Source organism: Phoenix dactylifera, chromosome 2, assembly GCF_051530095.1.
Source record: "Phoenix dactylifera cultivar Ajwa chromosome 2, Ajwa_hap1_PhDact_Kaust_v1.1, whole genome shotgun sequence".
Lineage (NCBI taxonomy): Eukaryota > Viridiplantae > Streptophyta > Magnoliopsida > Arecales > Arecaceae > Phoenix > Phoenix dactylifera.
Genome location: NC_143191.1, coordinates 3,738,249 through 3,764,944, shown reverse-complemented (window position 1 = coordinate 3,764,944; position 26,696 = coordinate 3,738,249). Strand labels below are relative to the sequence as shown.

Sequence of the window (26,696 nt, the reverse complement as noted above, 5' to 3'; positions counted from 1 at the left end):
CTTTTGATGAACCTGTCCTTACAAGGAGGGTAAATTTAATGAGGAAATTTGCTTGGTGATCAGCATATAGTGTGCTACTTTTGGTGCATGACAATTATGATGATCAACCATTACAATGAATTGCCTCCTTGTTCATATTCTGCAGTGGTGTACCACAAACAAATTTGTTAAGACTCGATGACCATTATCGCTTAATGGATCCACGGACAGTTATATTAAGCATATTCAAAACCTTTATCCAAAAAACCAATTTAGCAAGGTTGGGGACATAGTCGCTCGCAAGGCATTTACAAGGACTTTTCGATGATTGAAGTTCTAATGCTTTTATAAGAATTATAGAAGTATCTTGGAAATATGTTGATATTCCTACTCGCAGGTGGAGAGAATTGGAAGTTCAAAGAACCCATGCAGGAATTGGCAGTGTGTCATGGTCCCAGACATCGTGGGTTCCCTTCCATATCCATTTGAGAAGCAATTCAAATCTAACTGAAGAGGGAGCATTAGATGCACGATTGAGACAATTGATGGATGATGATTCAAGTTCTAATGCTGCTATAAGAATTATAAAAGTATCCTGGTAATATGGTGATATTCCTACTCACAGGTGGAGAGAAATTGGAAGTTCAAAGAACCCAAACGATTGACATGCAGGAGTTGGCACCGTCATGGACACAGACGTGGGTTTTCTTCCATATCCATTTGAGAAGCAATGCAAATCTAATTGAAGAGGGAGCATTAGATGCACGACTGAAACAATCGATGGATGATGATTCAAGTTCTAATGCTGCTATAAGAATTATAAAAGTATCCTGGAAATATGGTGATATTCCTACTCACAGGTGGAGAGAATTGGAAGTTCAAAGAACCCAAATGATTGACATGCAGGAGTTGGCACTGTCATGGTCACAGACATTGTGGATTCTCTTCCATATCCATTTGAGAAGCAATTCAAATCTAATTGAAGAGGGAGCATTAGATGCACGATTGAGACAATCGATGGATGGGGTATCCCATGCACTCAACTCCGATTAATGAGTGTTATCAAGCTTATCTACTGTACTAGGCCGCAATCATTTTAAAAATAAATATTTAGGATTATAGCTGCATGCAAAAATGCCTTTGAAGCTCAGAGATCTCGCTCAAAAGGTTACCGTAGCTGTTGTGCTGCAGCCAGCTGAGTGACTTCTTGAGGAAGATTTGGGTTGCTGCGGGAGCTCTCTCTCTCTCTCTCAAGTTTACTGTAGCAGTACATTTTCTAGTAACGATAAAACCTGGGAATTTCTAGTAACGATAAAACCTGGGAATTTCTAGTAACGATAATAGAAGTAGATAACTTCTGGAACATCAAGATGTTGAGTTGTCCAGCCAAAATCAGCATCAATTTCCATGATTCCCTCGGACATTCAAAAACTGAATGAGTTAAATAAAAAGTAAATGCAGCTGAACTCCTCCCTCAGCCCTATCTTTTTCGCTTCACCCGGTTGGGGGGGGGGGGGGGGGGGGGGCATGATTTGGCAGCCGGGGTTTAAGCAGCGTAACTATTGCTTAAACTACAGCAGCAGCAGCAGGTTGCTTGCTGGCTCATCCTCTACCCAGAACAGGAGACTACTCAGCAATTGATCAGCTGGGACAAGGCTCATCCCAAGGTCGTCACTTACCACAGAAGGATGGATTCCAGGAATACGGTTTTAAGAACCACAGCTGCAGCAGCATAACAAGGAAAATGATTCAATTGGTAGCAAGTAATTATTTTGCGTTCTAGTTAGAAGCAAAATAGGGACAGCCATATATCTCCTCATGGTTATATTGGGAAGAGAATCTGCATTATACTACACAGTTGCTCACAAAAGAATTGACTGGAAGAGGCATATTTCGTAATGCTATGATGAACCAGAATCAGCTTGCTTGGTCAGAATCTGGAACTCCAGGTAGCGGAATGCTTGGTTTAGACTGCTGACTAACATCTGTGTCATCTGTAAGCTTTTCAGATTTGTGCCTTTCCTTGGTATGCTGAGAAGGAACCTTAAGAGGATGAACATGGATTTCCCCCAAGTCTGATTCTGACTTCCTCTTCATCTTCTTTTTCATATCGACAACAGCTTTGCTGCCATCGTCAGGGATTACACTCATGCTACCTCCTTTAGCCTTGTCAGGATTTTTCAGTACATGTTGCTGTCCGGAATCACTTGAAAGTGGAGTAGGATCAGTAATTCTGCCTAATGAGGCAGGCAATTGATTGGATACTAACTTGTCCGGAGAAACAAGAAATGGACCACTAGGGTCAGTAACTGGTCTCTCTTGTCCAGCTCGTGCTTGAGAAGCTGGCCCCGGGTTAGTCTCCTCTACCCTAACTGCTGCAGCCAATTTTTTCCTCTTGATCCTCTCCTCATCACGAACCTGAAGTTACATCAAAAAAAAAAAAAATGGCAGTTCATGCACAAAAACGTGACAAACTGTGAACTAAAACAGCTCAGTTGCAGAACATTTAAAAAAAGGATACAAATGAGAAGTTTTGATCAAATAACATTCTCTGATCCATATTATGCAACTTTCAGTAATTTAGTACCTCGTTGCCAATCTGAACAAGCAGAAAAGCAGAATGTTATAGGTGATGGCAAGAATATCTCCCCAGACTGGGAAGGATTTACAATAGATAGATTACACAGGTCTTTTATATTTACTACTCAACTTGCCTATAATTTGCATGTTTTTTCTCTAGTGTAAAAAGCTCTAGGAAGTTACTCTAAAAAAACTAAATCAGAGATCGAGTTTCAGAAATATATTTTAAGGTCCATCCACCATCCCCACCACCAAATAAGTAGGGAAAAGGCTTTATCTGCACAGAGATATTTCAATGGTCATGTACCAGAGGCTTAAGATAAATACCTTCCACTTTCCTACTTACGAAATTGGGAAAATTATCAAATCCACAGATGTCTAGTCTATTTCTAGAAATACATTAAAAAATCAAACTAACTGTAGGGTAGATGCAATAGGACTTAGATAATGGTTTTAACTGTATTAGTCAGGCTAGCAGAGGATTCTTTTCCATAAGAAAAGCTGGTTACTTCACATCCTTTCAACAGTTAATTTTCTGTTTTGATGGTGTGGAGGCACCACCACTAAGGTTCAAATGCATGATATCTCTCAAGTTGAGATGGGTGCCAACTAGCCAATATAAGGCTGATTCTCTCTCTCTCTCTCTCTCTCTCTCTCTCTCTCTCTCTCTCTCTGTATGTGTGTGTCGAGGGAGGGGCATGAGGGGGAGGGAGGGAGAGGAGAACCTATGCAAGTTTATATAAAACAATAAATTATGATAGTCATTGGTGTCCTTTTACCCACAAAAACCAGCAAATGAACAATTGTGCTCCTTGTAGGACATGAGACCAACAAACGTTAGGAAGGGGATTCACAGTAATCATAAGAAAGGATGTCAAAGAAAGAGCACAAAGAGAAAGTAACATGAGGATTACCTTTAAATTGTACCCTTAAATTATCAACAAAATATTAACAACTTGTTAGAGCACATGTGGCCATCAAATTACATCACCCACGCACCTAGATGAGACACACCAACCTGCTTTGATTAGCTTGTCTTCACTTGTATATTGTTGAATTTGTCAAACTCAAGTTAGCCCAAACGCCAAAAAACTTGCATGTAGATAATAACAACTCCACTAGAAAAGAAAAAGACTCAAGAACGCACCCTTTCAGAGACTTCAACTTTAATCTCTTGTATTTATTTGCATAGTTTTGTCGACTTTTTTTCTTATTTATATATAGCGCTTTTAACATATAATGTGAACTTCAAAATGAGCCCATCAACCATTGCCTGCATTAGACTGAAGAGAATACCATTAACCAAGATTGTGAATGACCCATACACCCTGTTTGTGTCTTCCAATCAGATGGCTGGTCAATGGTCAGACGGGAGAGTCCAGAGTTAAAGCAAGAGAAAAAAATAGGAATAGCACATCAGTTTCGGTAACATAAAGCCTAATATTAGGACAAGGCAGTTGGATGGTGCCTTTGACAATATAGATGACTCCCTTGCACAGGGCATGGTATTTCTTCTCCATGCCAAAGATTTTCTCTTTTGAGATCCATTTATGCAATTATCTGAAGCAAGTTAACTAGAGATATACTATGCATTCAGAGTGCGATATCTAGCACATGTGTACTCAGATTTGGTGGTCTGAATGTATGAAAGCTCCAATTCATTTGCTATGCACATTAAGAAGAGGAGCAACTAACAGAGCAAATAAATCCACGACAAAAGATTTATCCTCAAATGCAGGAGCTATATGAAATTAGTGAATATTCAGTGAAGTCAGCAAGAGAAATCCAATAAACTTGGATCAAAGAATATTTGCATATCAGATCAAAGGATACTTTTTCTCCTCTCACTATACATGCATTCATTACCCACAGGGGTTAATTGAATTTGATAAAATGCTCCTTAAAGTAATGACAATAGATAAATTGTTGTAGGTCAGAATGTAAAGCTTCAGAAGCAATCTTGTAGAATAAATTAAGGCCTATAAGGCAAAAGCTACACTTTAAGCCTTTAAAAGACGAACAAAAGGCACTAGCAAATCACATTAAAATCTTCCAATCTCCATAAAAAATACTCAAGAATACACAGCAAGTCATCAAAAAAGAACAATGGGGCCTAAACATTTACATTTCCCTTGAATTTTATCTCGATACTTCTTTTTGATGTTGGTGAGTATCTCTTAAAGAAAATGTTTTCACTTGGCTTTGTTTACACCAAAATTTTACTATCAAAAAAATATAAAATCACTCTCATTCACCAATGCCTCTCTCCATTATGACATATATGAGATCAGTCACCCTTCCGGTCTTATGCCTAGGGGTAGCAACCAGTCGGACCACAGGAAGATCAAATAGTAAGGCCTAACTGGCCTGAATCACCTGATCTGACCCACCAATACATCACATTTCTCTAACCTAAAGCAGTCTGCAGGTCAAAACAAGCTGACATTAACCCAACCTAGGAAGGGATGAACTGGGAAGAGAACAAATGAGAGGTGGCTGGAGGTGGTTGAGAAGCCTGTGATGGGCAATGGGTGATGTTGATGTCATGGGAGTGGTGGAGATCATGCAAGAGGTGTGAGATAGAAGAGAAAGGAAGGCTGGAAGAAATTGGATTGGCAGAAGGCTCACAAGGACCACGGACAGTTTGATCCACCACAAGCTGCCTCACGTCTTCCTCTGTTGAGGATGACAGGATATCCTTGGAGATGTCTGCTGCAAGGGGGTGCAAAAATTGACCCAACCTGGAAAGTGACCTAACCCTGTTCGGGTCGCATTTGCGTCAAGTTTTATTAAGTTTGGGTCAGGTATGGGTCAGATTTTTCGACTGGACCTTAAATTGGTCAGGTATGGGTCAGATTTGACCCAACTTGGGTCATGACAGTAAAGTCTTGTTTGGGTTAAGATAATTCAGGTTTGGTTGAGTCATGACCTTGGGTAAGGATCCTATCATTGATCTTTTTTCTAATATTAGTTCAATTCATTTTGGAAATGAGTCATTAAAAGCGATTAGGAGTTTGTCAGACAGGTTAGGTTGGGCTGACCAAGGTCATGGGGCCTTGCAGGTTAGACTATATACGAGTTAAATGGGTCAAATAGGGTCGTAAGGATTAACTTGTCGGTGGGTATGGGTCGAAGTGTGTCTAGGTTGGGTCGAGTACTAAATCGAGGTTTCATGTGTTTTCCTAACTTGACCTGACACAAACCTGACCAAGCCAAGCCATTGCCACCCCTACCACCGCCATGCAGGCAATAACCCTCTTTAGGAGTGCAGGAAGGATGCCACCTACTGCTCCATCATGATGCCCATCATTGAGATGCAATGAATATGACAGCAAAGAGTTCTTTTTCCAACCCCACCTTTGAAAGGCCACCTGTGTCAGATGAAGTGGAAGGGGTGACCAACTGTGGTGACCAAATGTCACTATATGCACAGTTGGTGTTGTCATCTAATGCCATTAGAGGGAGAGAAAGGGCGCACGAGAGGTTACTTGGAGGACAACAAGGAAATGGGAGAGAAAGGAGGGAAGGTATTGGGTTGGCATTAGGAGTAGGAAGAATAGTGATAATAGAGAGAAAGGAGAAGAAATAAGAGATTGAAGTGGGAGGGTTTGAGCTAGGTTATGAATTTATTTTCCACAGAAAGTACAAATGTACTATATTTTAACAAATAAATATAAGTGTTATTATATGTGATAAAAGATGAATGAATTAGATGGTTGTAAATCTAAGGGTCAAAATCCTCTAAAAGAAAACCTACATGAACCGACCCACCAGTAGATTATGACTACTCGACCCTTACTTATCCTGCGAACCCAACAGATCAAGTTAGGCAAGTTGAGTTGGGTTGTAGTTGGGGTTGTTTTACACCATACGAAATCCAGTATGCTTATGATCAAATCATGTAGAATATTTATCAATTTTATCTTTTTGCATATACACCAACATATGAGCTGGGTACTAACATATTATAGAGACAAGCAGGAGACCAAGAATCAAGGCTCCCCAGGACACATCTAAAAGTTGAAAATTCTTAAATTTAACTGCACTAATCATTTTCTTCTTACCAGACATTAATCTTATAATACCTTAGAAGTTCCTTGTCTATGTTATTTACATGCATGGTCACGACTATGCCATGACTTAATTAATGGGTAGACTCAACTGCCTATGTATATGCATGAATTTCTAGTTGCACTAGTTCTCATCCTCAGCCATATTCCAATATGTTCGCTTGCAAACAAAATGGAAAATTTTAATATATGAAACTGATAAAAGTACAAGATTATTTTCTTGACGTGACTTGAAATGTGGAAAAATTAGCATGATCTCTTTGCCTTATTCCGATCAAAATAGTCAACCGAATGGAGCAAAAGATTTTGAATTTAAGAGAGATGTTTTCCCTATATTTTGATATTTATTTTTTTCCCCCATTTGATTGCCAATCCTTAAGAAGAGGAATATTTTGAGTTTCTGTTCTCTTCCCTAGTAATCAAACCTATAATATTGCTAACAACTCAAAGTTGACTTTATCTCATGCCAAGAAAGGTTCAGTTTTTCTGCTTTACCATGTAATTTATCAATCCGCTTTTTTTCAACATCGATTTCCTATTAAAATGTTTGCATTCATAGTCTTTATAAAAATGAACCACAACTTTCTCCAACATAGACAGAAAATATTTCCAATTACAAATGAGGACTTCAATCTATAATGCAATTGAAGTAGAGGATTTATGCCATTGACACTAGATAAATTATAAAACCATGACATACATGATTTCAATGTGATAATATATAAGTACTCAACAAGTAAAAAAAGTACTATTTAAAACAAATGACAGGTATGATGATAGAGGTCTGTAGCAATTCATTTACGCATCATAGCATTACATGTCTGGAAGAACTCATACTTGTATGAAAAGTAACGAATAATAAGAGGTCAGATTCATGGAACAAGAGAGTTATGCACATGTAAGAAAATAATAGGGAAATGAAGACCTTATTCTGCCTGTATAATGCCCTCTTTCGCTCCTTGGATCTGTATATAGCATCTTTGATTCCAACATTGTCCATGTAACCATGTGGCCACAACTCTGCAAGCTGGAATCCAGAAAAAAGCATGAGTCAAAAGATATATAACATAAGTCAAATCAAAAGACTGCTTCATCAAGAGATATAAATGAGGCAAAATGCAACATTTTCATTAGAAGAAACTTCTTCCACAGATCAAACATTAAAAACAAAGACAGGCAAGAAAGGTCAAGCAATCATCAAATAATAACGAACAATCAAGAAGCGACAATTAGGCCAGAAACCACCTACAAATTCTTAAAAAAAATGAAAAGGATGCAATCATAACCAAAATAAAGCAAGAAATTTTACGCTTGAAGTAAACAAATTTAATCAGCTAATGATCAAAATTATCCAAACAGAAATGTCAAAATAAAACAAAATAAAACAAAAAACAGAATGTATAAAAGCTAAAAAAAAATCAATAAGAACAATTGTGTCTAAATTTTAAGTATTTGAATGATCAATGATTCAAGCATGGTTGAATCTCAGATCAACAGAATTTCTACAAGAAAATGTTTAAAATATAAAAATAGGATCAGGACTACCTCAACATATAGCTTCCTGCTTTGAGGGCCTTTATCTTCATCCATCCCCTGAAATGGAAGATAGTTTAGAAAGTGATGCGATAGTCTCAAATCAATTTTTTGGGGAGATCAGAATTGAAACAAAATAATGAGAATGAATAACAGAGGGAATATGAGTTATTTTAAACTGGCCAACAAAAAGCAGGGATCTTTTTTTGGATTAAGATAATACAGTAAACCATAGGAGGAGAACCATTCATAACACACCTTCGGAACACTTAACCCATAACCTAAGAAAGGTTAAAGCATGCAGCATAGTATCATTTCTCAAAAACACTCTCCTCTCGAATCCACCTCACACTTTTACTCCCTTCTTTTCAAGATAAATCCCACAGCCAAAAAAAAAAAAGAAATCAAGTGAGGATAATTTTGTACCTCAACATATAAATCATAGAGATCACAGATCTTGTCTTCCAGTGCAGTATCCATGCTATATTTTCCTTTTAGAGCTCTTCTTTCATCATTATTGATAACCTCCTGGAAGTCATCAGCTGAAATGTCCTGCAGCTCAGCCACCTGTTGAAGAAAGAAGCACTTAGATATAGATGGGTAATTAATGAAATAAAGTAGTGCATGTTGAATTCAACTTCTTAAACATAGAACTTAAGATGTTGAATTCAACTTTTGAGATGCATGTCTTTGCTATATATCATACAACAGTAATTGTAGTATAAAATTATAGAAATTTCTGTTTGTTTCATGACTTCACAAGATGCTTCCGTTTTAATAGTATCTATAAGCTTACGTGAGAGTTCAGGTTCGAGACACGTGCTCTGATCAGTTCATGGACTTCTTTTTTAGTTTGCTGGAATCTATCAGCTTTCTGTTGTTTTGCTGAAAGACCTAATTCAACCATCTCCTTCATGTTTCTCTGTGATGCAATTTAGTAGGTTAGTATCTAGAAAATTTTATATTGAACCAGGATTGAGTATCCTACTGCAATAAACAAAAAAAAAAAAGCATATATCAAATAATAAAACCAATAAGAGACTTGTTGAAAGATATATAGCATTCAAATTTGTTATTTGGAGAAAGTTAAGTGCACAGGAAAACAGATCTGTGTGACACCTGCTGAAACGATGTCAGTTTTGTAATGCATACATGGGCAAAGAGATAATTTTCAAAATTACTTTTTATGTGAGAAAATCAAAGCAGGAAATTGATATCATAATTCACTGACTACAGGTGGCATTAGCTTTTCTAAGTATTACATAATTCACTGACTACAATGGAAATTAGCTTCTATAATTATTACCTTCAATGTCTTCCGCTGCACCAAGTGACCAAGAATACCCATAAGACGATCAATTAACTCATCTTCTGAGACCTTGGCTTGGCTTGCCTGTGATAACATTGAAATGTAGTTCATTATAAAAGTCAAGACATCTAGAAAGTAAAAGCTATAGAATTTGTGTAAACGACAGAAACAAAACAATGATAAGAGCACAGCAAGAAAAAATTCACATAGCCTACCCCGAACTGCTGGTTGGAGCCTGTTTTAAGTATTAGAATGTAGAGAGGTCATGAAAGAATTTTTAGAGGTAGTATACCTAAAGGGCTAGGGCATAAAAGTCAACTCCCCAAGGATCTAGGTTCCAGACGACATATACAATATTATTGTGACAGCAACATAGTGTGTGCATATCACTACAGAACCCTCATTGGTATTGATCATACTGCAGATTGATGCAATTTTGCATGAGTCATACTGTGAATATTGCTGAACCTGCCAAATTGATAAGCTGCATTTAGGTGGACCCAGTTACCATTATATGTGTCAGATTTCTTTTATTTTGTTCAAGCTTCTTGTCATTGTTTTTGCTGATAAAATTCAATACAATGATAGATCATATCTATTTGCTGGTTAATTTTCTTTAGTAAACATAAGATTTTTATGACCTATTTATCAGCAATTGGTATTTTCTTTTTGAACGAAGATGACAAGTTTTCTTAGATGAGTCAAATTGATATTTGACTGCCAAAAGTAAGGTCCAACTTCCTTTCATAAAGAATCAGATGTATCCTATATGCACCTAACTTGAGCTGTCATATCATATCATAATATGCTGGTTATATATCTTTTGTTAGTAATTTGTATCATTCAATTATGCCATGTGCAAAGTGCTGACACATCACATAGTAGTGCAAAATTCAGCGCCAATCATAGAATGTCATTGGCACAATACATGATGCTTCAATCATAGCAACTCCAACAGAAAATCTCAGTGCAAATAATTATTGTGTACAATATGGCCACAGGAACATGCAACCACATATTGATAGGATATCATCAACACAATACAAGGATGTTGCGGTCAAAGTTGTTACAATCGACAAGCCAAATCACAAGTGTTGAACTACATTATCGAGCCCGATCCACCAACATAATAAGTTCAACATTACTTAAGTTGACTCTCCTTTCACCCCATCAGTTGTGAATCTAATATATATATACATAGTAAAGCGGAGGCTCTGCTTCAACAGAGCTCTCTGTTCGCCACCTGCACAGATATTAGGGCTCACCATTCGCTATATGTCCAAATATTATTTACTTTCATGTGGAAACACATCCAACGTGACATGCATTGACCAGCCGTCAACTTGCTGGTGCGCGGAGTTATGCTATAAAAGGGGAGGGGTCCCGCTGGCATGGAAATTATCACATAAACATTTAACATTATAGACCAAGAAAGATTAAGGGTTAAGGTCTACTAAAGTGCACGTTGTCTCTTAAATATTCTAAGAAAGACATGAGTCTTCTCTTTCCTCATATGACAAAATGCATGAAAATAATAAAAAAATAATATAAATTAATTTTTTTGAATTAATGTAAACAAATGAATTTTGAAAAAATATTTAGTCAAAATAATGCAAATGAAAATAATATTTGTTATTGATATAAAATCAACTATTACAATATGTTATAAGAGATTCATTTATCGAAAATAAGAAATTTATTCTTCAAGAGAGAAGGTATTAAGATCTTATAAACTTATTATGAGCAAAGAATTTTTGATGAATATGATTAGTTCTCATCAAGAGTAGGTCTAAACATTTCGTCACGTGGAACCCCATATTAATAATGTTATTAATTAAGCTCTTTATTTTAGATAATAAGTATAATTTTTATTTAATATGGTTCTTTATGAAAATATACCAATATAATATCATTAATAAGAAGTTTATTATCTTATTAAACTGTATTAAATAAAGAATTTTTCATCAGTATTACTAAATTAATACATAAATTAAAGACATTATTAATGGCCATATTGTTTAATGTATGATGATATTAATAAAAAATATTTTTATTGGTATGGTATCTTATCCATATCCTGCGTGGGTCATTAGGGTACACTAATAACTTATTAAGTTCTAATACTTTCTATGATCATGATCTTACATAAAAGTAAAAAGTACAACCACTAATGACCTTGTTATATTGCATTTAAATATCTCCTAGATGCAATATTTTTCTATTTCTCATTATATGTAGGTTGGATCATGATCTTATTATTTCACTATATTGACACACACACACACCATTAGAATTTTGTATAGTTATAGTACAGCATAATATTAATATAAAAAAAATATTTTAGAAAATAACTACTTTTATATCTATTATGTTTATTCTATTTCTATTATCCATTCTATTGTATCTATTCTATATTACATTTCAAGAATAGTTGGAAAAGGGAGAAAATACACCCTGCGCATTGTGCAGGTTATATACTAGTTTCTAGCTAAAGCTGACTCACTATAGTAGCCGTAAAGCAGCTGCAGAAAAGAAGATGCAACAAATAGACTATACCCCCCCCCCCCCCCCCCCAACCCACAACAACACAAAACAAGCACATATGAAAAACACCAGAGGGGAAAAATCTACTTTTGCAGACAATATCAACATGCCATCCCCTGTGGCTTAAAACTCTCTGAGATAGTTGCCGCTAACATTAGTCAATACTGTTTTTAAGACACAGCAGAGTCTACATGGGAAGCCATATACATTCCTAAAAAAGCCTATTGGAAGCCTCAAATATGCAAGATGAAAATGATGGTGAAGGCATTCCAGCTAATCACTAGAAATTATTCATGCAGATATGTGATACGAAGGAAGTGCAGAGGGTATAAATCATGAAAGGATTAAATTTGACCTCTAAGTTAGATAACAGAATTAAAAATGTAAAAGATGATGAGGCTATGGGGACCAAGTATTCATTAGGTAGAACACTACTAAAAGCATTAGCTGGAGACAAGGAATGAGATTACTCAGCAATTACCGACAATCTTGCAACTTTAGCAAGCTTCTGTTTTACTTCCTGAGGAAGCCTCCTTTTAACTCCTTGAGATGAAGGATCTATTTCCTGAACCGTTTCCTGAACATAAATACTTGGTGGTCTGGCTGCAGGAAAAATTCAGAACAATAACAATGAGATCTGAGTTGCTTCCAATGGTACTCCATAAGTCTAAGCCTCAACAAAAAGTACTACAGTTTTGAATCATCAAACGACTCACACTCTGCCACTATCTTTTCTAGGTCCCGAATGGCTCGTTCAAGTGTTGTGCCTTTCGGTCTAACAGTGGAGCCTTCCTTCACCCTTGTGAACGTTGGTTGCTGCAAGACATAAAAAACAACCCAAAAAATGGATTATGCTATATATGAAAGAAGAGTGATGTGCTCAGCAAGAGATATAGCATCCAGTCCAACTGTAGTATCAGTATTGAAGAAGATGGCATTTATAATCTATTATGTTGCACCAGACCTCAGAAACTAGGGTAAAAAAGTTTTTTTCTGTTTTTGACAATATTGTCATAAGTAGTGTTACATGAGAGCTATGCTGCTAGTTGCAAAGGTAAGTAGCAAAGTGCTAGAAACAGCAAATAGGTGTAAACCATCCCTCAGGTGCTGAGTTCCACCATATCAATGTCCACTGGGATTCTCATTTAACTGCAAAAGGGCTCCTTTCAAGTTTAAAAGCATAAACCACTGTTTGATAGATGGTCCATCCTCCAATAAGAGAAACAAGGAGGTAACAATTAACATGCAACAGACCTTTATTAGATGAAAAGACAATTTACCTTATAGCTAATACTAACAAGAGCATATGACCTTATATGTAATAGATAGCCAAAGAATAGCAATAAATACAATTTAGTAGATGAATATGTAAAAAATGGAATGAAGGAAATATAGGAGTAAAGAAGTCCAAACAAAATCTCTTAAGACTCAGGAACATAATATTTAGCTTGTAAAAATATAAAATTTATAATTCTTAAGGATCAATCTTAGAATATAATCATACTATACACAGAGAAAACACATGGCTGGACAAGTTCAGGATCAGTAATTTTCTTTGATCTAATCTATTAGATCAAGTAGAAAGAGGTTGCAGAGCGTTGTTTGGGCATTACAGGCTAGCAAGACTTTTCGTGGACTTCTACAAGACTTAAGCAACAGGAGTAAGACTGCTCTATATCAAATGGATCAGAACATCAGGCATTTAAGGCAGTTCAGTCACATAAGAAGAATTTTGCACAAAAGGAAATGCTGCAATTAATGTATAAGCATGAATGATACAACTATAAATCAAATAATAGGAAGTTTAAGGGTTTCACCAGTCTACCCAAAGAAGAGAAGTAGGATGAAGGAGAACCCCCTTGTGTAGCACTTTCGCAGATCATGAGAAATCAAATTAGGTTTGACTTTTATATAAGTCTGGCATATCACAAGCCGATCAGACTAAAGAGAAGGTAGCAAAATATCAAATAAAAAAATGGACCTCCACATCTCCAAGCATTTTTCTTTACCATGATTTCATATAACTAAAACAACTGGAAAGGTATGTGTCTTTATTTTTAATACTACAAAGCACACTGCGAAAAGTTTAATGAGAACCATTTATTCTGAAGATGTCAGGATGTATTTTTATAGAGCTGATAAGAATGGAAGATTTGAAAATTCAAGCATAGAAACAAACTAGCAGTCCACTTCTCAGATCTGCAGCTAAACAGAGGCACTGATGCCCATCCTCGAGGGTATCTCATGAAGCAGTAGTCCTACCATGCAGTTACATCATTCCACCAAAATACTACTGTCAAATAATAAAATTGTGGGAATTTCTAACATCATCAATAACTGAAACATACCAAAATAATCAACCGATTCTGCAGCACTTCATAGTTCTAATGGGATTTAATGCTTAGGATATCGAAAAGCTGTTTCCCAAGTTACAAATTGTTATAGATGGTAGGTCCATTTAGCCACGTCAGAGAAAATTGATCGAGAGGTCCAAGATGAAAATAAAGCTCATAAAAAATTGTGCTGAAGAGCTGGAGGCCAATTATATAAGTTAAGAGCAGACAGTACAACTTCAACAAGACTATGAAAAGTTTCAAATATTCATAACAAGTAAAAATGTTTAAAAAGAAATTTGAGGAACAAAGTAGAAGCCAAGCAGAGAAAGCAGAAAAAGAATCACGTTACAGTAAAAATGTTGTGCATTCTAAAAATTTTAACTATGACAAGTGCTTACTGCTTGCATAGTATAGACACTCCCAGAAGAATTCATGTCAGAAAATTCGCCAGTTCCATATTTCTCCTTGCGCCGTATTTTAGCTGATACTTCTTCGTTCTCACCATTCAGCAATCTCCTGGATTGAAATTCAACTTGAGAAAAAACACCCTTGTCCCGAGATGTCTGATACATGGGATCAAAAGAATCGCCAGTTCCTCTTGATTTATGAGTGAGGTCCCTGGATGGCATCAACCCAGCTTTATGGTTATCAAAATCTTTTGATTCCAATGGTGGTGATGAGATATCCTTATTTGGTAGTTTCACAGAAGGAGGATTTTCCAAATTGATGGTGAGAACAGCAGACCTTTTGTTGTAGGCTCCTGTAGGGGCATTCAGTTTATTGTCTGCAAGTTTGTTTTCCTCATAATGATTTTCGACATATGGAAGAGCCAGAACTTTAGCAGGGCTTGATAATTTCTTTCCCACCAATGGTGCATTCCTTGCAGCAGCCTTGATTCGCATATTACCCATGTTTATGGATTCATTGGGAACATGATCATGATCCCTTTCCCCACGAACCTTTGTTGACTCTTTTCTTCTCCTTTTCTTTGGTGCCACATCAGGTGATGCCATAGGCTCACTGATACAAAAAGAAAAAAATGTATTAAGATGTTTTGCTCATTATCATTTATCAAACCAATATCAATGAAAGACATCCATTGTCTTATATTGTCACTTAAGAAATTGTACGTGGCCAAAATTAGGTAATTCTTGTTAATTTCATATGACTGGAAAAATTCACAAAGATGACATTTATAGGAAACTTTAAATGTTGACATAAAATTGAATTTTTTTAATCAAGACATCAATACAAAAGTTTTAATTAAACCTCCGGACATAATTATGCTACGACAATTTAATGTAAAAGGAATGCAGCTAAAGTGAAAGATGGTCCATTTTATTTTAGAGGAAATCTGTCAAGTTTACAGCATTGATCTTTCTAAAAGGAGTTCTCTTAGGATGTGTTGTGCAAGCTAATATCCAGGATATTAGTAGTAATTGTCTCCTAATCTCAGCAAGTGCATCCTAGGTTCCATTCAAGGTTTTCATCTTGGCTGAGATCTCAGTTTGTATCAGTATTGGGCACTCACCAATACGAATACACATGAAATATCAGTCCTTATTATCCCAGCAGATATAAACCGAGATATCCAAGACATTGGCCAATGCAATATCGACAGATCAGCCAATATTTCCAATGACTTTTTTACTTCTTTAGATAGATTTTTATCAACCAATCTCAAAATTAATGCTTCAATATAGTTGCTAATCTAGGTATATTATATTGGCCGAGATTCTGATATCTCGATTCCAACATACTGGTCAAAATCTCAAAAATCTTGGTCTTCAATGTTTTCCTGCCTTCAATCTCAGCTGAAATAAACTAAAATCTTAGTTCATCTTGATCTCAGTTGCTGACCGAGATGTCTTAGCTTCTTCATATCTTGGTGTCACTAGAGCAAAATTACTATGAGCAGGGACAAACAAGGTGACTGGGCAATTGATGTAGTTAGAATCTCTACAGCATTCACAAAACAGTGCGCCTTTTGGTACATCTGCTGATGCTACTGGGGTGTCACCTGGGTACCAGGGGAACCACCTAGTAGACAAGCCACAAGATGCTGGGAAGACCCTTGCCTGGACCATCATACACACTGATAAACTCAGGCATGCATGCATGCAATCCATAAATAAATACATACACACATAAATACCTACATAAAATAGATAGGTAAATAGATAGACAGACGAACAGATATATAGATCAATTCATACGAAATTATGTAAGTAGGTAGCATAAATAAGTATGCATACATACAACATAAGTAAACACATGGAAGAAGATTATGGCCATGAAGCACTTGAAAGTTGAAACAGATGTGCAGCAAGTCCAAATTTGCGTAAAAACTTCCAATACTAATTAACAAGCGCAGTCATAAGTAAACGAACTGCCTCATTCAAGAACGCATGCTGAAAACTATGTTACTTTTAAGAACAACAAATCAAGTATTAAAAGTGCAGAAAAGTTGGCCCTCTGGATGATTGCTGAGAAATTTACCGGCCTTAACAGGGAAGAAGCATGAGGAAAGAAAAAGAGAATGCAGCAGGATGATGTCTTACACGAATTCAAATAAGAAAAATTCACGTATCTCAATAAAAAATAACTATTTAATATCTGGTAAGAGAAGCATAGTCTTCTTTCCCCAACCACGTTCCACAGGCAAACAATAAAAATAAAATTGTGCAACCATATAAAGAGCATAAATTTGATTTATATTTGTAACAAATCAATAAGATGATTCTAGCATGGAGGACAGCAAGCTTGGGAAAACAGTGGCTATTATATCTTCACTTTATTCGTGCAAATGACAAAAGATTAGGATAAAGAGGTAAAGAAAATGGCTACAAATATCCATAGACAGATCAGAATGATATGACATCAATCATAAACAGGCAGATTCGTCAAGATTCAGTATAGCAGTTCAACAAATTTCATTGGATTCTATCTAGAATCTGATTGAAGGCTTGCAATTTATTTTGTTTTAGAGGAGGGACCTAGAATCCATTTCTCATTTAAGAAGTTTTAATTTAACTGTTCTGAGACAACATGAGAATTATAAGATTATAGCTGGGAGCATACCTGTAATCATCTGAGTGAAATAAAGCAGCCAGACTCTGAAAGCAAACAAGCAAGCTGGCGGGAGTCTTAATTGGATCAACAGTCATCGACAGGCATACATTCAAGAACCTCCCTAGGCTACTTTTGGACATCTATATGGGCAATTTCTTAGTCATCAACAAACCTCAGAACTGGTTGTCCTAAGGGTATCTAAGGTTGTTCTGACTGCTGAAAACTATGGAAAGGAAAAAGGGAAATGAAAAGGATATCCATGAAAAAGGAAAAAGAGTAGCCAAATTTGTAAAATCCATTTATGTATTAGTTTAGCTTTCGAAACATCCGAACAGTTAGAAACTCAAAATTTGCTAAATTTTTAGTTCACCAAAGCCTTTTCCAAATCTAGCCTTTTTCCAAATTTTACAAGCTTTTTAATATATTCTCATATTGGGTTTTGTGTCTGTTGTCTATCTTCAATTTTGTTAATTTCAAAACAGTGTTCATCTTCAAATTTCCCTTAGCCGAAATGGTCAATTGTCCCTTCTTGGGTGGTCAGAAGTAAACAAGCTTGTTAAATGTGTGCCGCTTCTCTCATATGGACCTTGAGTTCTAGCAAAAGGATGCCCTCCTTTTGACATCCATTGCCACAATATCACCTTGGTTTAAGGGGTGCAGCCTCAAATCTTTTCATCTAAAGACAGTTCTTTTGTACATTTACCTACAAAGGAATTTTGACATCCAAGACTTATAATATTGAGCTGGTAGAAAGGCTATACAAGTCTATTGAAATTGTACGCAAAGAACTTCCTCAAATCAAACACAAATCTCATTTAAATCACCACCAATAGAAGTAAACTTTGAAGCTATTTCTAAGCAAATAAGGTTACACAAGTGTTGGGTTACTTCTTTCCATGAAAAGATGAGCAATTTCATACATGATTGAGTAATGTTACTCAAGAGTCAAGCCGTAGGATACAGGTGCTGTGTCAAGAGTCCAGGCATCCTAAAGGAAATCTTACATGAGAAGCTTTAAGAAATCTGACATAGAGGCGCAAGTAAGTTTTAAATGTGTACAAATATGTAAGACTATATGTGTATAACAAATAATAAATAGGATTAATGGCCTAATAATTTTATAAAATATGACAAAAATTTCACCAAATGTAACGTAGAAGTGCCAAAAGGTAGATATGCAGTGATGGTGACATCATGATATTTGAGATAAAGTTCAAGTCTAACATGTCAAGACACCAAAAATTTGACATATCCAAATAAGAATTAGACTGCAGTTTTCGGAAATATAAGAATACCTACGTTAGAATGTCATTCTACCACTAGATCAAGATTTTAAAAAAACATAACAAGATGTAGATGCAATCATAACTGCAAATGCTCAAGAGAAAACTTACACATGTTCTAACTTCCCTTTATTGACAAAATATCCATCATGTTTGGTTCTCAATTTGTCAACTTGAAAATACTCATCCTGCAAGAAAGCCATATATAACATAAGACGGAAGGGAAATCAGCCAACAAAAATAATCCAATAAGATTTACAAATGATAATTGTTGAGATCAGCATAACAATGGCTGACATATCTCGTAAAAAACATTATATAAACTAGTGAAAATTGGTTGCTATCATCATCTTATTCTTCGAAATAATGACTCATACATTTTATTTTGAACCCAACCATATCATAAAGGAAGAGGACACAAACTAATTTAAGCAAAAAACTTCTGTTATATCTTTCACTTTGTATAAATTTATGTGTTGAGACACAAACTAAGTACATTATGTAATGGCAGATTTCAGTTGCTCTTAAACAGCATATGCTTTTAGGTTCCATGTTGCAGAGCGGCATGTCCAATCATGTTGCAAACCTTTTGTATCCCCTGCAATGTTATTTAGCATACCAGCTTCAGATTCAGTTCGCCTCCTAATTCCTAGACACATCATAAATGAGTTGACTCGAGACTTTATTGGAATAAAGGAGACTTTTGACAACCTTACCATGGAAGTAATTGCGGAGAATCAGACTGGAACCATCGTAATATATATATATATATATATATATATATATATATATATATATATATATATATATATATAATTACCAATTATAAGTTTACTATTCTTTGGTGACAAGACTAATGCAAGCATATCAAACAATAAACCTATCGAATACTAGAGTTTCCAAGTTCTCCATGATCTTGAGTTCCAATCTCAATGCAAACAAAATTATATGATTTTGCTGCATGCCCTGGTGCAGTTCTATGTACTTTCCAATAAACAACCATTAACTATTATTATGTGGCAAAATAAATAAATCATGGTAAAAGTATCTGAGATAGAAAGATACAAATATCCATCTAATCAATTGACAGGTGACTCGTCCTCAGCATTCTTTAAAAACACCAGTTACGATTAATAAAATTGTTTCCTGAAATATGGACATTAACAATGAGCAGAAAAAGATCTGTAAACCACTTAAGTGGAAGTCATGGCTATGATACCATGGTGAAGTAATAGAAATAACAAATTTGTGAGTCATTTATGAAGTCCATGTTTAAAGGAATACTATGTCAGCATAAAGCTTCGAGAATGCTCCTTAACATCACAAGAATAATTCTATAACAAATAGAAAAGATAAGTAAACTAACCAATTCGGCATCATCAATGAAAGAATCCTCGGTGTCATATTGATCATCATCTGGAGTATCATCAAGATCCTCCTCATCACTGCTTTGTTTGCCCTGAAATCAAGAACTTCATGAGTTAATAAAATTATCATCCACTCAATCACATCCCAACAACATATCATACCGAACGATCATTACATTAAGCTAATGAACTTCTAATGCTACATAGATACTTCTTTCCTATTACTCTCAATGCATTAGACCACAAATTAACTATATGACACACTTCATACCACGTACAGGCGTTCAATCTTCTCAATAACGGCACTAAAACGATTTGGAGGTGGTACTGCATCTTTTAGCTCATTTTCCACAGTCTGAACACAAAGAACAAGCCAAAGATAAGGTAATTGTTAAATGGCAATTCAGATCAATCTACCAAACACAAACTTACAGTTACAGAACAGAAACTGAATAAATCATGTCCTGCATACAAACAGAGGGACCAATGCTACAGACAGCAATGATCATTTCCATGAAAACAGACAAGTATGCAATTGAAAGATATAATACAAATTCAATGGAAGAGAATGATTTGCCTGTGGTCATGATGAGCATATCTTTCTTAAGGTCAGTAAAACTCTGTACTCTAATTTATAATTAGCTCCCATCTATTTGAGATTTTTTTGTGTGTGAATTCTCCTTCGCAAATTGTTCCTATCAAAGGCTAAAAACTCATTGAAAACAAATTGTTTCAAATTTTTTTGCTCGCAAACTATTAGTCTTGAGTATTTATCAAAGGCTAAAATTCTCCTTCAAGAATTGTTTCTATCTACTTTAGTTATAGATATAAATATATATAATGATCCATGTTGAGTATTAGTTTTGATTTTAGTTAGTGATATATTTACATAATTTCATAGCGCAACTAGGAGAAAATCGTGTAAAGGTTATCAACAGCAACTTAGTACAAAAGAACTTGTTGAAACATATCCTCTAAAGAACATGTTAAGCTCCCTCCCTCGAGCAAAATCCTGGCTCCACCACTGACTACTCGACAGGTTAGGATCAATATTATGTCCTCTTCGAAAAGATATAGAATATTAGAAGATGTTTGTATTCCAATTATCCACTCAATCATAAGTTCATAACCAATCTCACCTCATTCTTCCAAGAGGTACTGACAATAGCACTACTGAATTCAGAAGCAGATAATGGTGTGCGTAGGTCAATAGAAGGGCAACTTAACTCAATTAAAGAAAACAAGACAGCTGAGAAGTTCAGCGACAGGCACATTGTAAGCATCCTAAAGCTCATCTATGATCCAACAAAAAGTATTCAAATCCAAAACAACAGCACAGATAAAACAATTTGCATCGTATAAACCCTAGAAAGAGCAAAAGCAACATGAATCTCGAACAATATCAAAACCAAAAGGGCAAAAGGAACAAAACTAAAGCCGGTGAAACCCTACCGCAGCAGCGGCGGCGGCGGGGGGACCAAGGGCAGGGTCGACCCCAGAAGGAGGGAAAGCATCAGTGCCCTTGCCGGATTCCCTGAGGAGCTTCTTCCAGGAGACGATGGTGGTCTCGCCGGGCCGCAGCTCCACCGAGAACCGCTGCCGCTCGGTGGCCGGCACCGGGGGCGGCGGTGGCGGCGCCTCCTTCGGGGGGTTGGAGGAGGAGGAGACCGCGGGCGGCGGGGCGGAGGGGACGGTGGAGGAGGAGGAGGAAGCCCTAGCGGCGACGATCGCGGTCCCGCCCTTATCCTCGTCCATTGTCGCGGCAGGGGGGGTTGGGGGGGGGGAGGGAGAAGGGGAAGGGTTGGATTCTAGGGCATCCAAGATCGGGGGAGCTCTTCTTCTACTTATAGGGAGGAGGGGGCCATCGAGGATTTGGGGATCGGCAGCGGTGGTGGCCGGGGGAGACCATTCGACGGGGAGGAACTGAAGGAACGCTCCTCTCCCCCCCTCTCTCTCTCTCGCCTCGCTCGAGCGCTCGGACGCGGAAACAGGAGCGCACCTCTTGCGCGGGATTGTCCTAACGCCCGAACCTTCCGTACATCGAGAATCTGGCCCTTCCTTTATATATATATATATATATATATATATATATATATATATATATAAAACAGTGGGGGCTGGCACCTGAAGGATCGAGGTATAGTCAACGAGATTAAAAAAAAAAAATGGCACAAAGAAAAAGGGTAGATACGTAATTCTTCCAAATAAAATCTCTAGAATGTTGAGCTGTAAAAAAAGCGATGATCCAGTTGATAGCACTCTTTCTGTAGACATGTGCGGCTTGATAGGAGCCACGGTTCCCAAGAGTCTGCAGATGTTGTAGAGCAACGGCATTCCGGTAGCAGCACAACCCCAACCTCGAACCTGCTCTATCACTATGGCCGAGTTCCCTCGAGAAAAATATGGTCCGCACCCAATACACATATGGCATAGATTATGCCCTTTCATGTAGCTCAAAGTTTGACCCTGACGACAGATGTGTCGAAGATCCGACGACCACCAGCGGTCACTAATCTAGCGTCGTAGTCTTTAACGACAAATTCCACACCACTATTGTACCCTTTCTCGCGAACACTGCTGCCGAAGTTACCCCAAATAGACTCTAACACACCCAATTTGAGTTTCTTCCCCATCTGCCATCTAAAGCTGTTAGTATCGTCTCTTAGGATGAAACCATCCTTGACGGTGAACATAACCCTAGCTTAAGCTATTGCCGCCTCACGTCCCATGACACCGTCATTAAGTGCTCCAGTTGCGGCAACGTCGACGCGTTCTCTTCTCGTTTTCGTGAGCTCCCCACCCGCAATGCCTTTTCTAGAAGACTCTCATCAACTCTTTCGTTGTTTACACCAATCCACTGAAGGCTGAGGAAGAGATCGTTCTCGTTCGGTATTGTGCAGAGCTGCCTACTACCTTATCAATTTCGCTGATGATACCATCAAATCCATGGCTTGGCCCATATCTTAACACAATCACTTATTTGATCATGATTGCTGACCTTTTATGAGGCAAAGATGAGGAAATATGGGGTGTTGGTTGTGGATCAAATGCTTGAAGAAAGTTTACTGCAAGTTATCAAAGCTTAAACTTGGAGCATTCATGGGTATTGCTTGGACGAAATAATCTAAGTGGCCAGGAGAATTGATTAGCATAAAGGAAAGCCTTGGGTGGCCAATAGATATGGTAGTGGGCTGATCAAGGAGCTTTGTGGAATTGTGGAGATTCAATGATGTGGAGAAGGTCTTCAAGGAAAATGCATCAAAGCGTGGAGAGCAAATAAGTTTGCCAATAAACCGGAGTTTGAAGTTATATATTAAATATCCTTTTTCATTGCCTTTGTTACAACTTGAACATTTGAGAGGCTAAAAACTTGTTGAAGAGAGGAATGCTGCATTGGAATGGGATGTTGATGTCTTGGACCATTAGTCTCCTAAAGCTATTGAGTGATATAATTCAAAAGTTCTACTATTTTGGATTGCTCTTCTTGAGTCTTGAAGTATGTTAGTCTTCTTTTGGGGGATCCAAATCCTTGATTTTTCCATTAAAAAAGATCTTCTTGGGGCTCTCTCATTGGCATTTTTGCTTCCAAGGTCCATTTTCTTGTTTCTTTCTAAAAGTTAATTGCCTCGTTTGCTAGAGATGGTCTTTCAAGTCTTGTGGGACTGGTGGTAGTGGTGATGCTCCTAGTATACTATCATGTGGCAATAAGGAAGGTGACATGCTACAGTGGTCGACTGAATTTGGAGCGGGTATGCCAGGACAGACTTGCCCCCTCTAGTCCATGATATCTATCATCTTGTGAGGCAGTTTGACTCCTTCCGAGTCTCGTATGTCTTTCGGAAGGCGAACAGTGCGGCGGACTGGATCGCTTCCTTTGCAGCACATCATTTTGGGACCGTCTCATGGAGGGTCTTGGAGCATGTGCCGGTGGCACTAAAGCGTGTTTTATCCTCTGATTATTCTGGGTGTACTCATGGCATGTGGTAAGACGCCGATTCACCAAAAAAAAGGAAAAAAAAAAGAAGAAGAAAGGTGACATGCTTAGGTCTTATGCTGATCAGGCTGCGAAAAGAGGTGAAATTAATTAGTGACTTTAGGATAATGGGAGATAGAATGATGCTCAACACTTGGCCTTTTAGGAAGATGATATATAGGATTTAGAATACGAGGAGGGGTGGAACTTTTCTCTATGTTCCTTGTGGCATTTGGCTTACCAGAAGCTTTAGTCTCACCAACTGCATGACCTTGTACTTGGCCAAAGGAGTTGTTATTTCCTTTTTTTTTAGCTTCTAATGCATTGTTGGCCTGTACCTTTACACCCTTAGCCCTAACCCTACTGCCGAACTTAGCAGGCTTTGCTGCAGAGGCACTTCATAAAGAGAGTCGGACAGCAGGAACACTTGAGTAACTTGAAGGTCTAATTTAAAGTATCTCAACTTAGAAGGATTAGCATGAAGGTCATGGAAAGTCAAGGGGTCAAACTATAAAATCATACAACTCATCAAAATTTTTATATCTTAAATATTTTCATAAAATATTTTTAATATAATAAACTACATCAAAGTATACAAGCTGTTATTCAATTACCCATAAATGATCATTGGATAATAATTTATTAAACAAGTCTATGTAATATATTGGGTTTTATGCAAAGAGACTTTGAATTATTTTTTTTTTGATGCGAACGCTTTGAATATGTTTGTTTACAATGAGTGGCATAGATTGTTTATTTGCATTAGATTCTTTATTTGGGTATCCCATCATAAATTTAACTACAAGACAAAGGTGGTATATCTTCTTATACTATATGTCTCAAAAAAATTAGAATATTTATGAAATATCTTATCATTGACAAACTTTTCAAAGTGAGACCATGCACTATAGTTAAAAGCACTGCTATACTTTCTGTTTATCTTCAAAAAGAAGTCATCAATACCTAATTACAGTGTCACTAATTACAACTACGTATTGCACTAGGATAAGGTAAATTCAAGCAAGTTTAGAAAAAAAACCGAGAAAAAATTGAATACACCAAGGACAAATTAGTCAGCAGTGAAGATGGCGAACGGTTCTTTAGCACCAAAGTTAGCCACTCCCCACTACAGAAAAAACAATTATTTTCGATATCCAACTGCTGGTGTTAGAGAGAAGCGTCGGCAATTTGGTTGGTGTGTCAAAATTTACCGATACTTTTAAATAACGTTGAGAGATATCTATGCTTTCTTTAAAGCATCAGCGGGAGCCTAACTCAGACGATGCTTCCCAAACCATGCCCACGCCCTGCCTTGGTTAATAGCCTTCGTGCCCACACTGATGCAGGTGATGTCATCCTCCTCTTCCAGGATGACCATGTCGGAGGCCTTCAAATCCTCCAGGATGGCCAGTGGGTCGATGTCCAACCATTAGCCAACGCTCTCTAGCTGAAATGGTAACAGAAGGTTGGGCATTGCATCCTTCTACAGTCCATCTCTCAGTGCCGCCATCGACCCTGCAAAGAAGTTGCTCGAAGGCCAAAAAATGAAAGAAAAGAAGAAGTTAAAGAAGAAGATGCTACTACATATCCTAAGTTTGTGTTTGGCGATTACATGTCCTAAGTTTGTGTTTGGCGATTACATGACTGTGTACACAAAGCAGAAGTTCTTACCTAAGGAGCCAAGGTTTCAAGCTGCGAGAGATACGTGAAGGAAGAGAGAAAGATGACGGTGAAGATGTTGGTTTCGTTTGTATATTAGACACAGTGATACTAAAATGAAATATGTTGTCGTAGTCTCCCATCTAAAGGAGTGGAAGCTGTGAGCTCCATGGTGGGTGGCGCCTTGTAGAAAGGTTTCAAACTGAAAGTACAGCTATTGTTAAGAAATGCTCTTCTTTTGTTGTGAAAAAGAATGTTGGCTAATGCTTGATACTGAAAGTACACTGTTTTTATATACGGATAAAGAAAGTGTAACCTTGTGAAATGAGGCTTATCATAGTGGTCACATCTCTTGCTTACTAGCAACCTAAGTTCAATGATCGATTCTTGGATGGTGAATTCTGAAAAATCTAAGTAATCATAGTAGTACATCTCGCTCGAGAAAGAAAAAAGGGTTTAGTGTTGGCTAATGCTTGATTATGACATTCCTATGCTACGATTGTGGTGGTAATAAAACTTGCGGTAATTTTTCATCTCTTTCGTGTGTTGTATCTTCTCCTCTCAATTAGAAGCGGAAAAGGTACAAGAATTTTTTGTGTTTGGACGCATTAAGGCGCCACCGTGTAGGGAGAAAAGGAGGTATCTGAGAGACTGAGTAGAAGCAGAGAGATAAGGGAGAAATTAGCAGGGAACCTTGGCCTGAAGGACTGCCAATAGAATTCAGTGCAACAGTGAACTATGAAGGATGTTGTAATCCGTTTGAATCCAAAAAGGAGGAGAGGGGGTGTGGTTGAGAATAAAAAAGGAAAAGAAATGAGCTCATTCTGGATGGCCAGTAAATTAAGAATTCAGAATCAACTAATACGAAAGAGACGACACACAGTGCTTCTTGTGCACAGATTTTTTCTCATGGTCAGGCAACTCAAGCACCTTCGTAACACCTGAAACACAGCTTAGGCAGCAGTTCACCTGCGAGGGAGTCTCATCCAAT

The 26,696-nt window shown here is 37.3% G+C and overlaps 1 protein-coding gene across 2 annotated transcripts; it reads right to left on the bottom strand.

Moving 5' to 3' along the window:
- Positions 1–1,712: 1,712 nt before the first annotated feature.
- LOC103702606 (wound-responsive family protein) lies at positions 1,713–22,133 on the bottom strand. 2 transcript variants are annotated; one of them, XM_088715013.2, is made up of 14 exons: positions 21,526–22,133; positions 20,345–20,428; positions 20,073–20,165; positions 18,818–18,894; positions 15,096–15,371; positions 14,750–14,969; positions 12,732–12,831; positions 12,497–12,618; positions 9,469–9,555; positions 8,959–9,084; positions 8,589–8,729; positions 8,175–8,222; positions 7,555–7,656; positions 1,713–2,397 (listed from the first exon to the last, which is right to left on the bottom strand). In XM_088715013.2, exons 1-14 carry the CDS (start codon positions 21,826–21,828, stop codon positions 1,897–1,899), a joined length of 2,280 nt encoding a protein of 759 aa, XP_088571139.2. In that variant the 5' UTR covers positions 21,829–22,133; the 3' UTR covers positions 1,713–1,896. The 2 variants fall into 2 exon arrangements, with proteins under 2 accessions (XP_088571139.2, XP_008783317.5); XM_008785095.5 differs by having other exon boundaries at positions 14,750–15,371; positions 21,526–22,126.
- Positions 22,134–26,696: the final 4,563 nt, after the last annotated feature.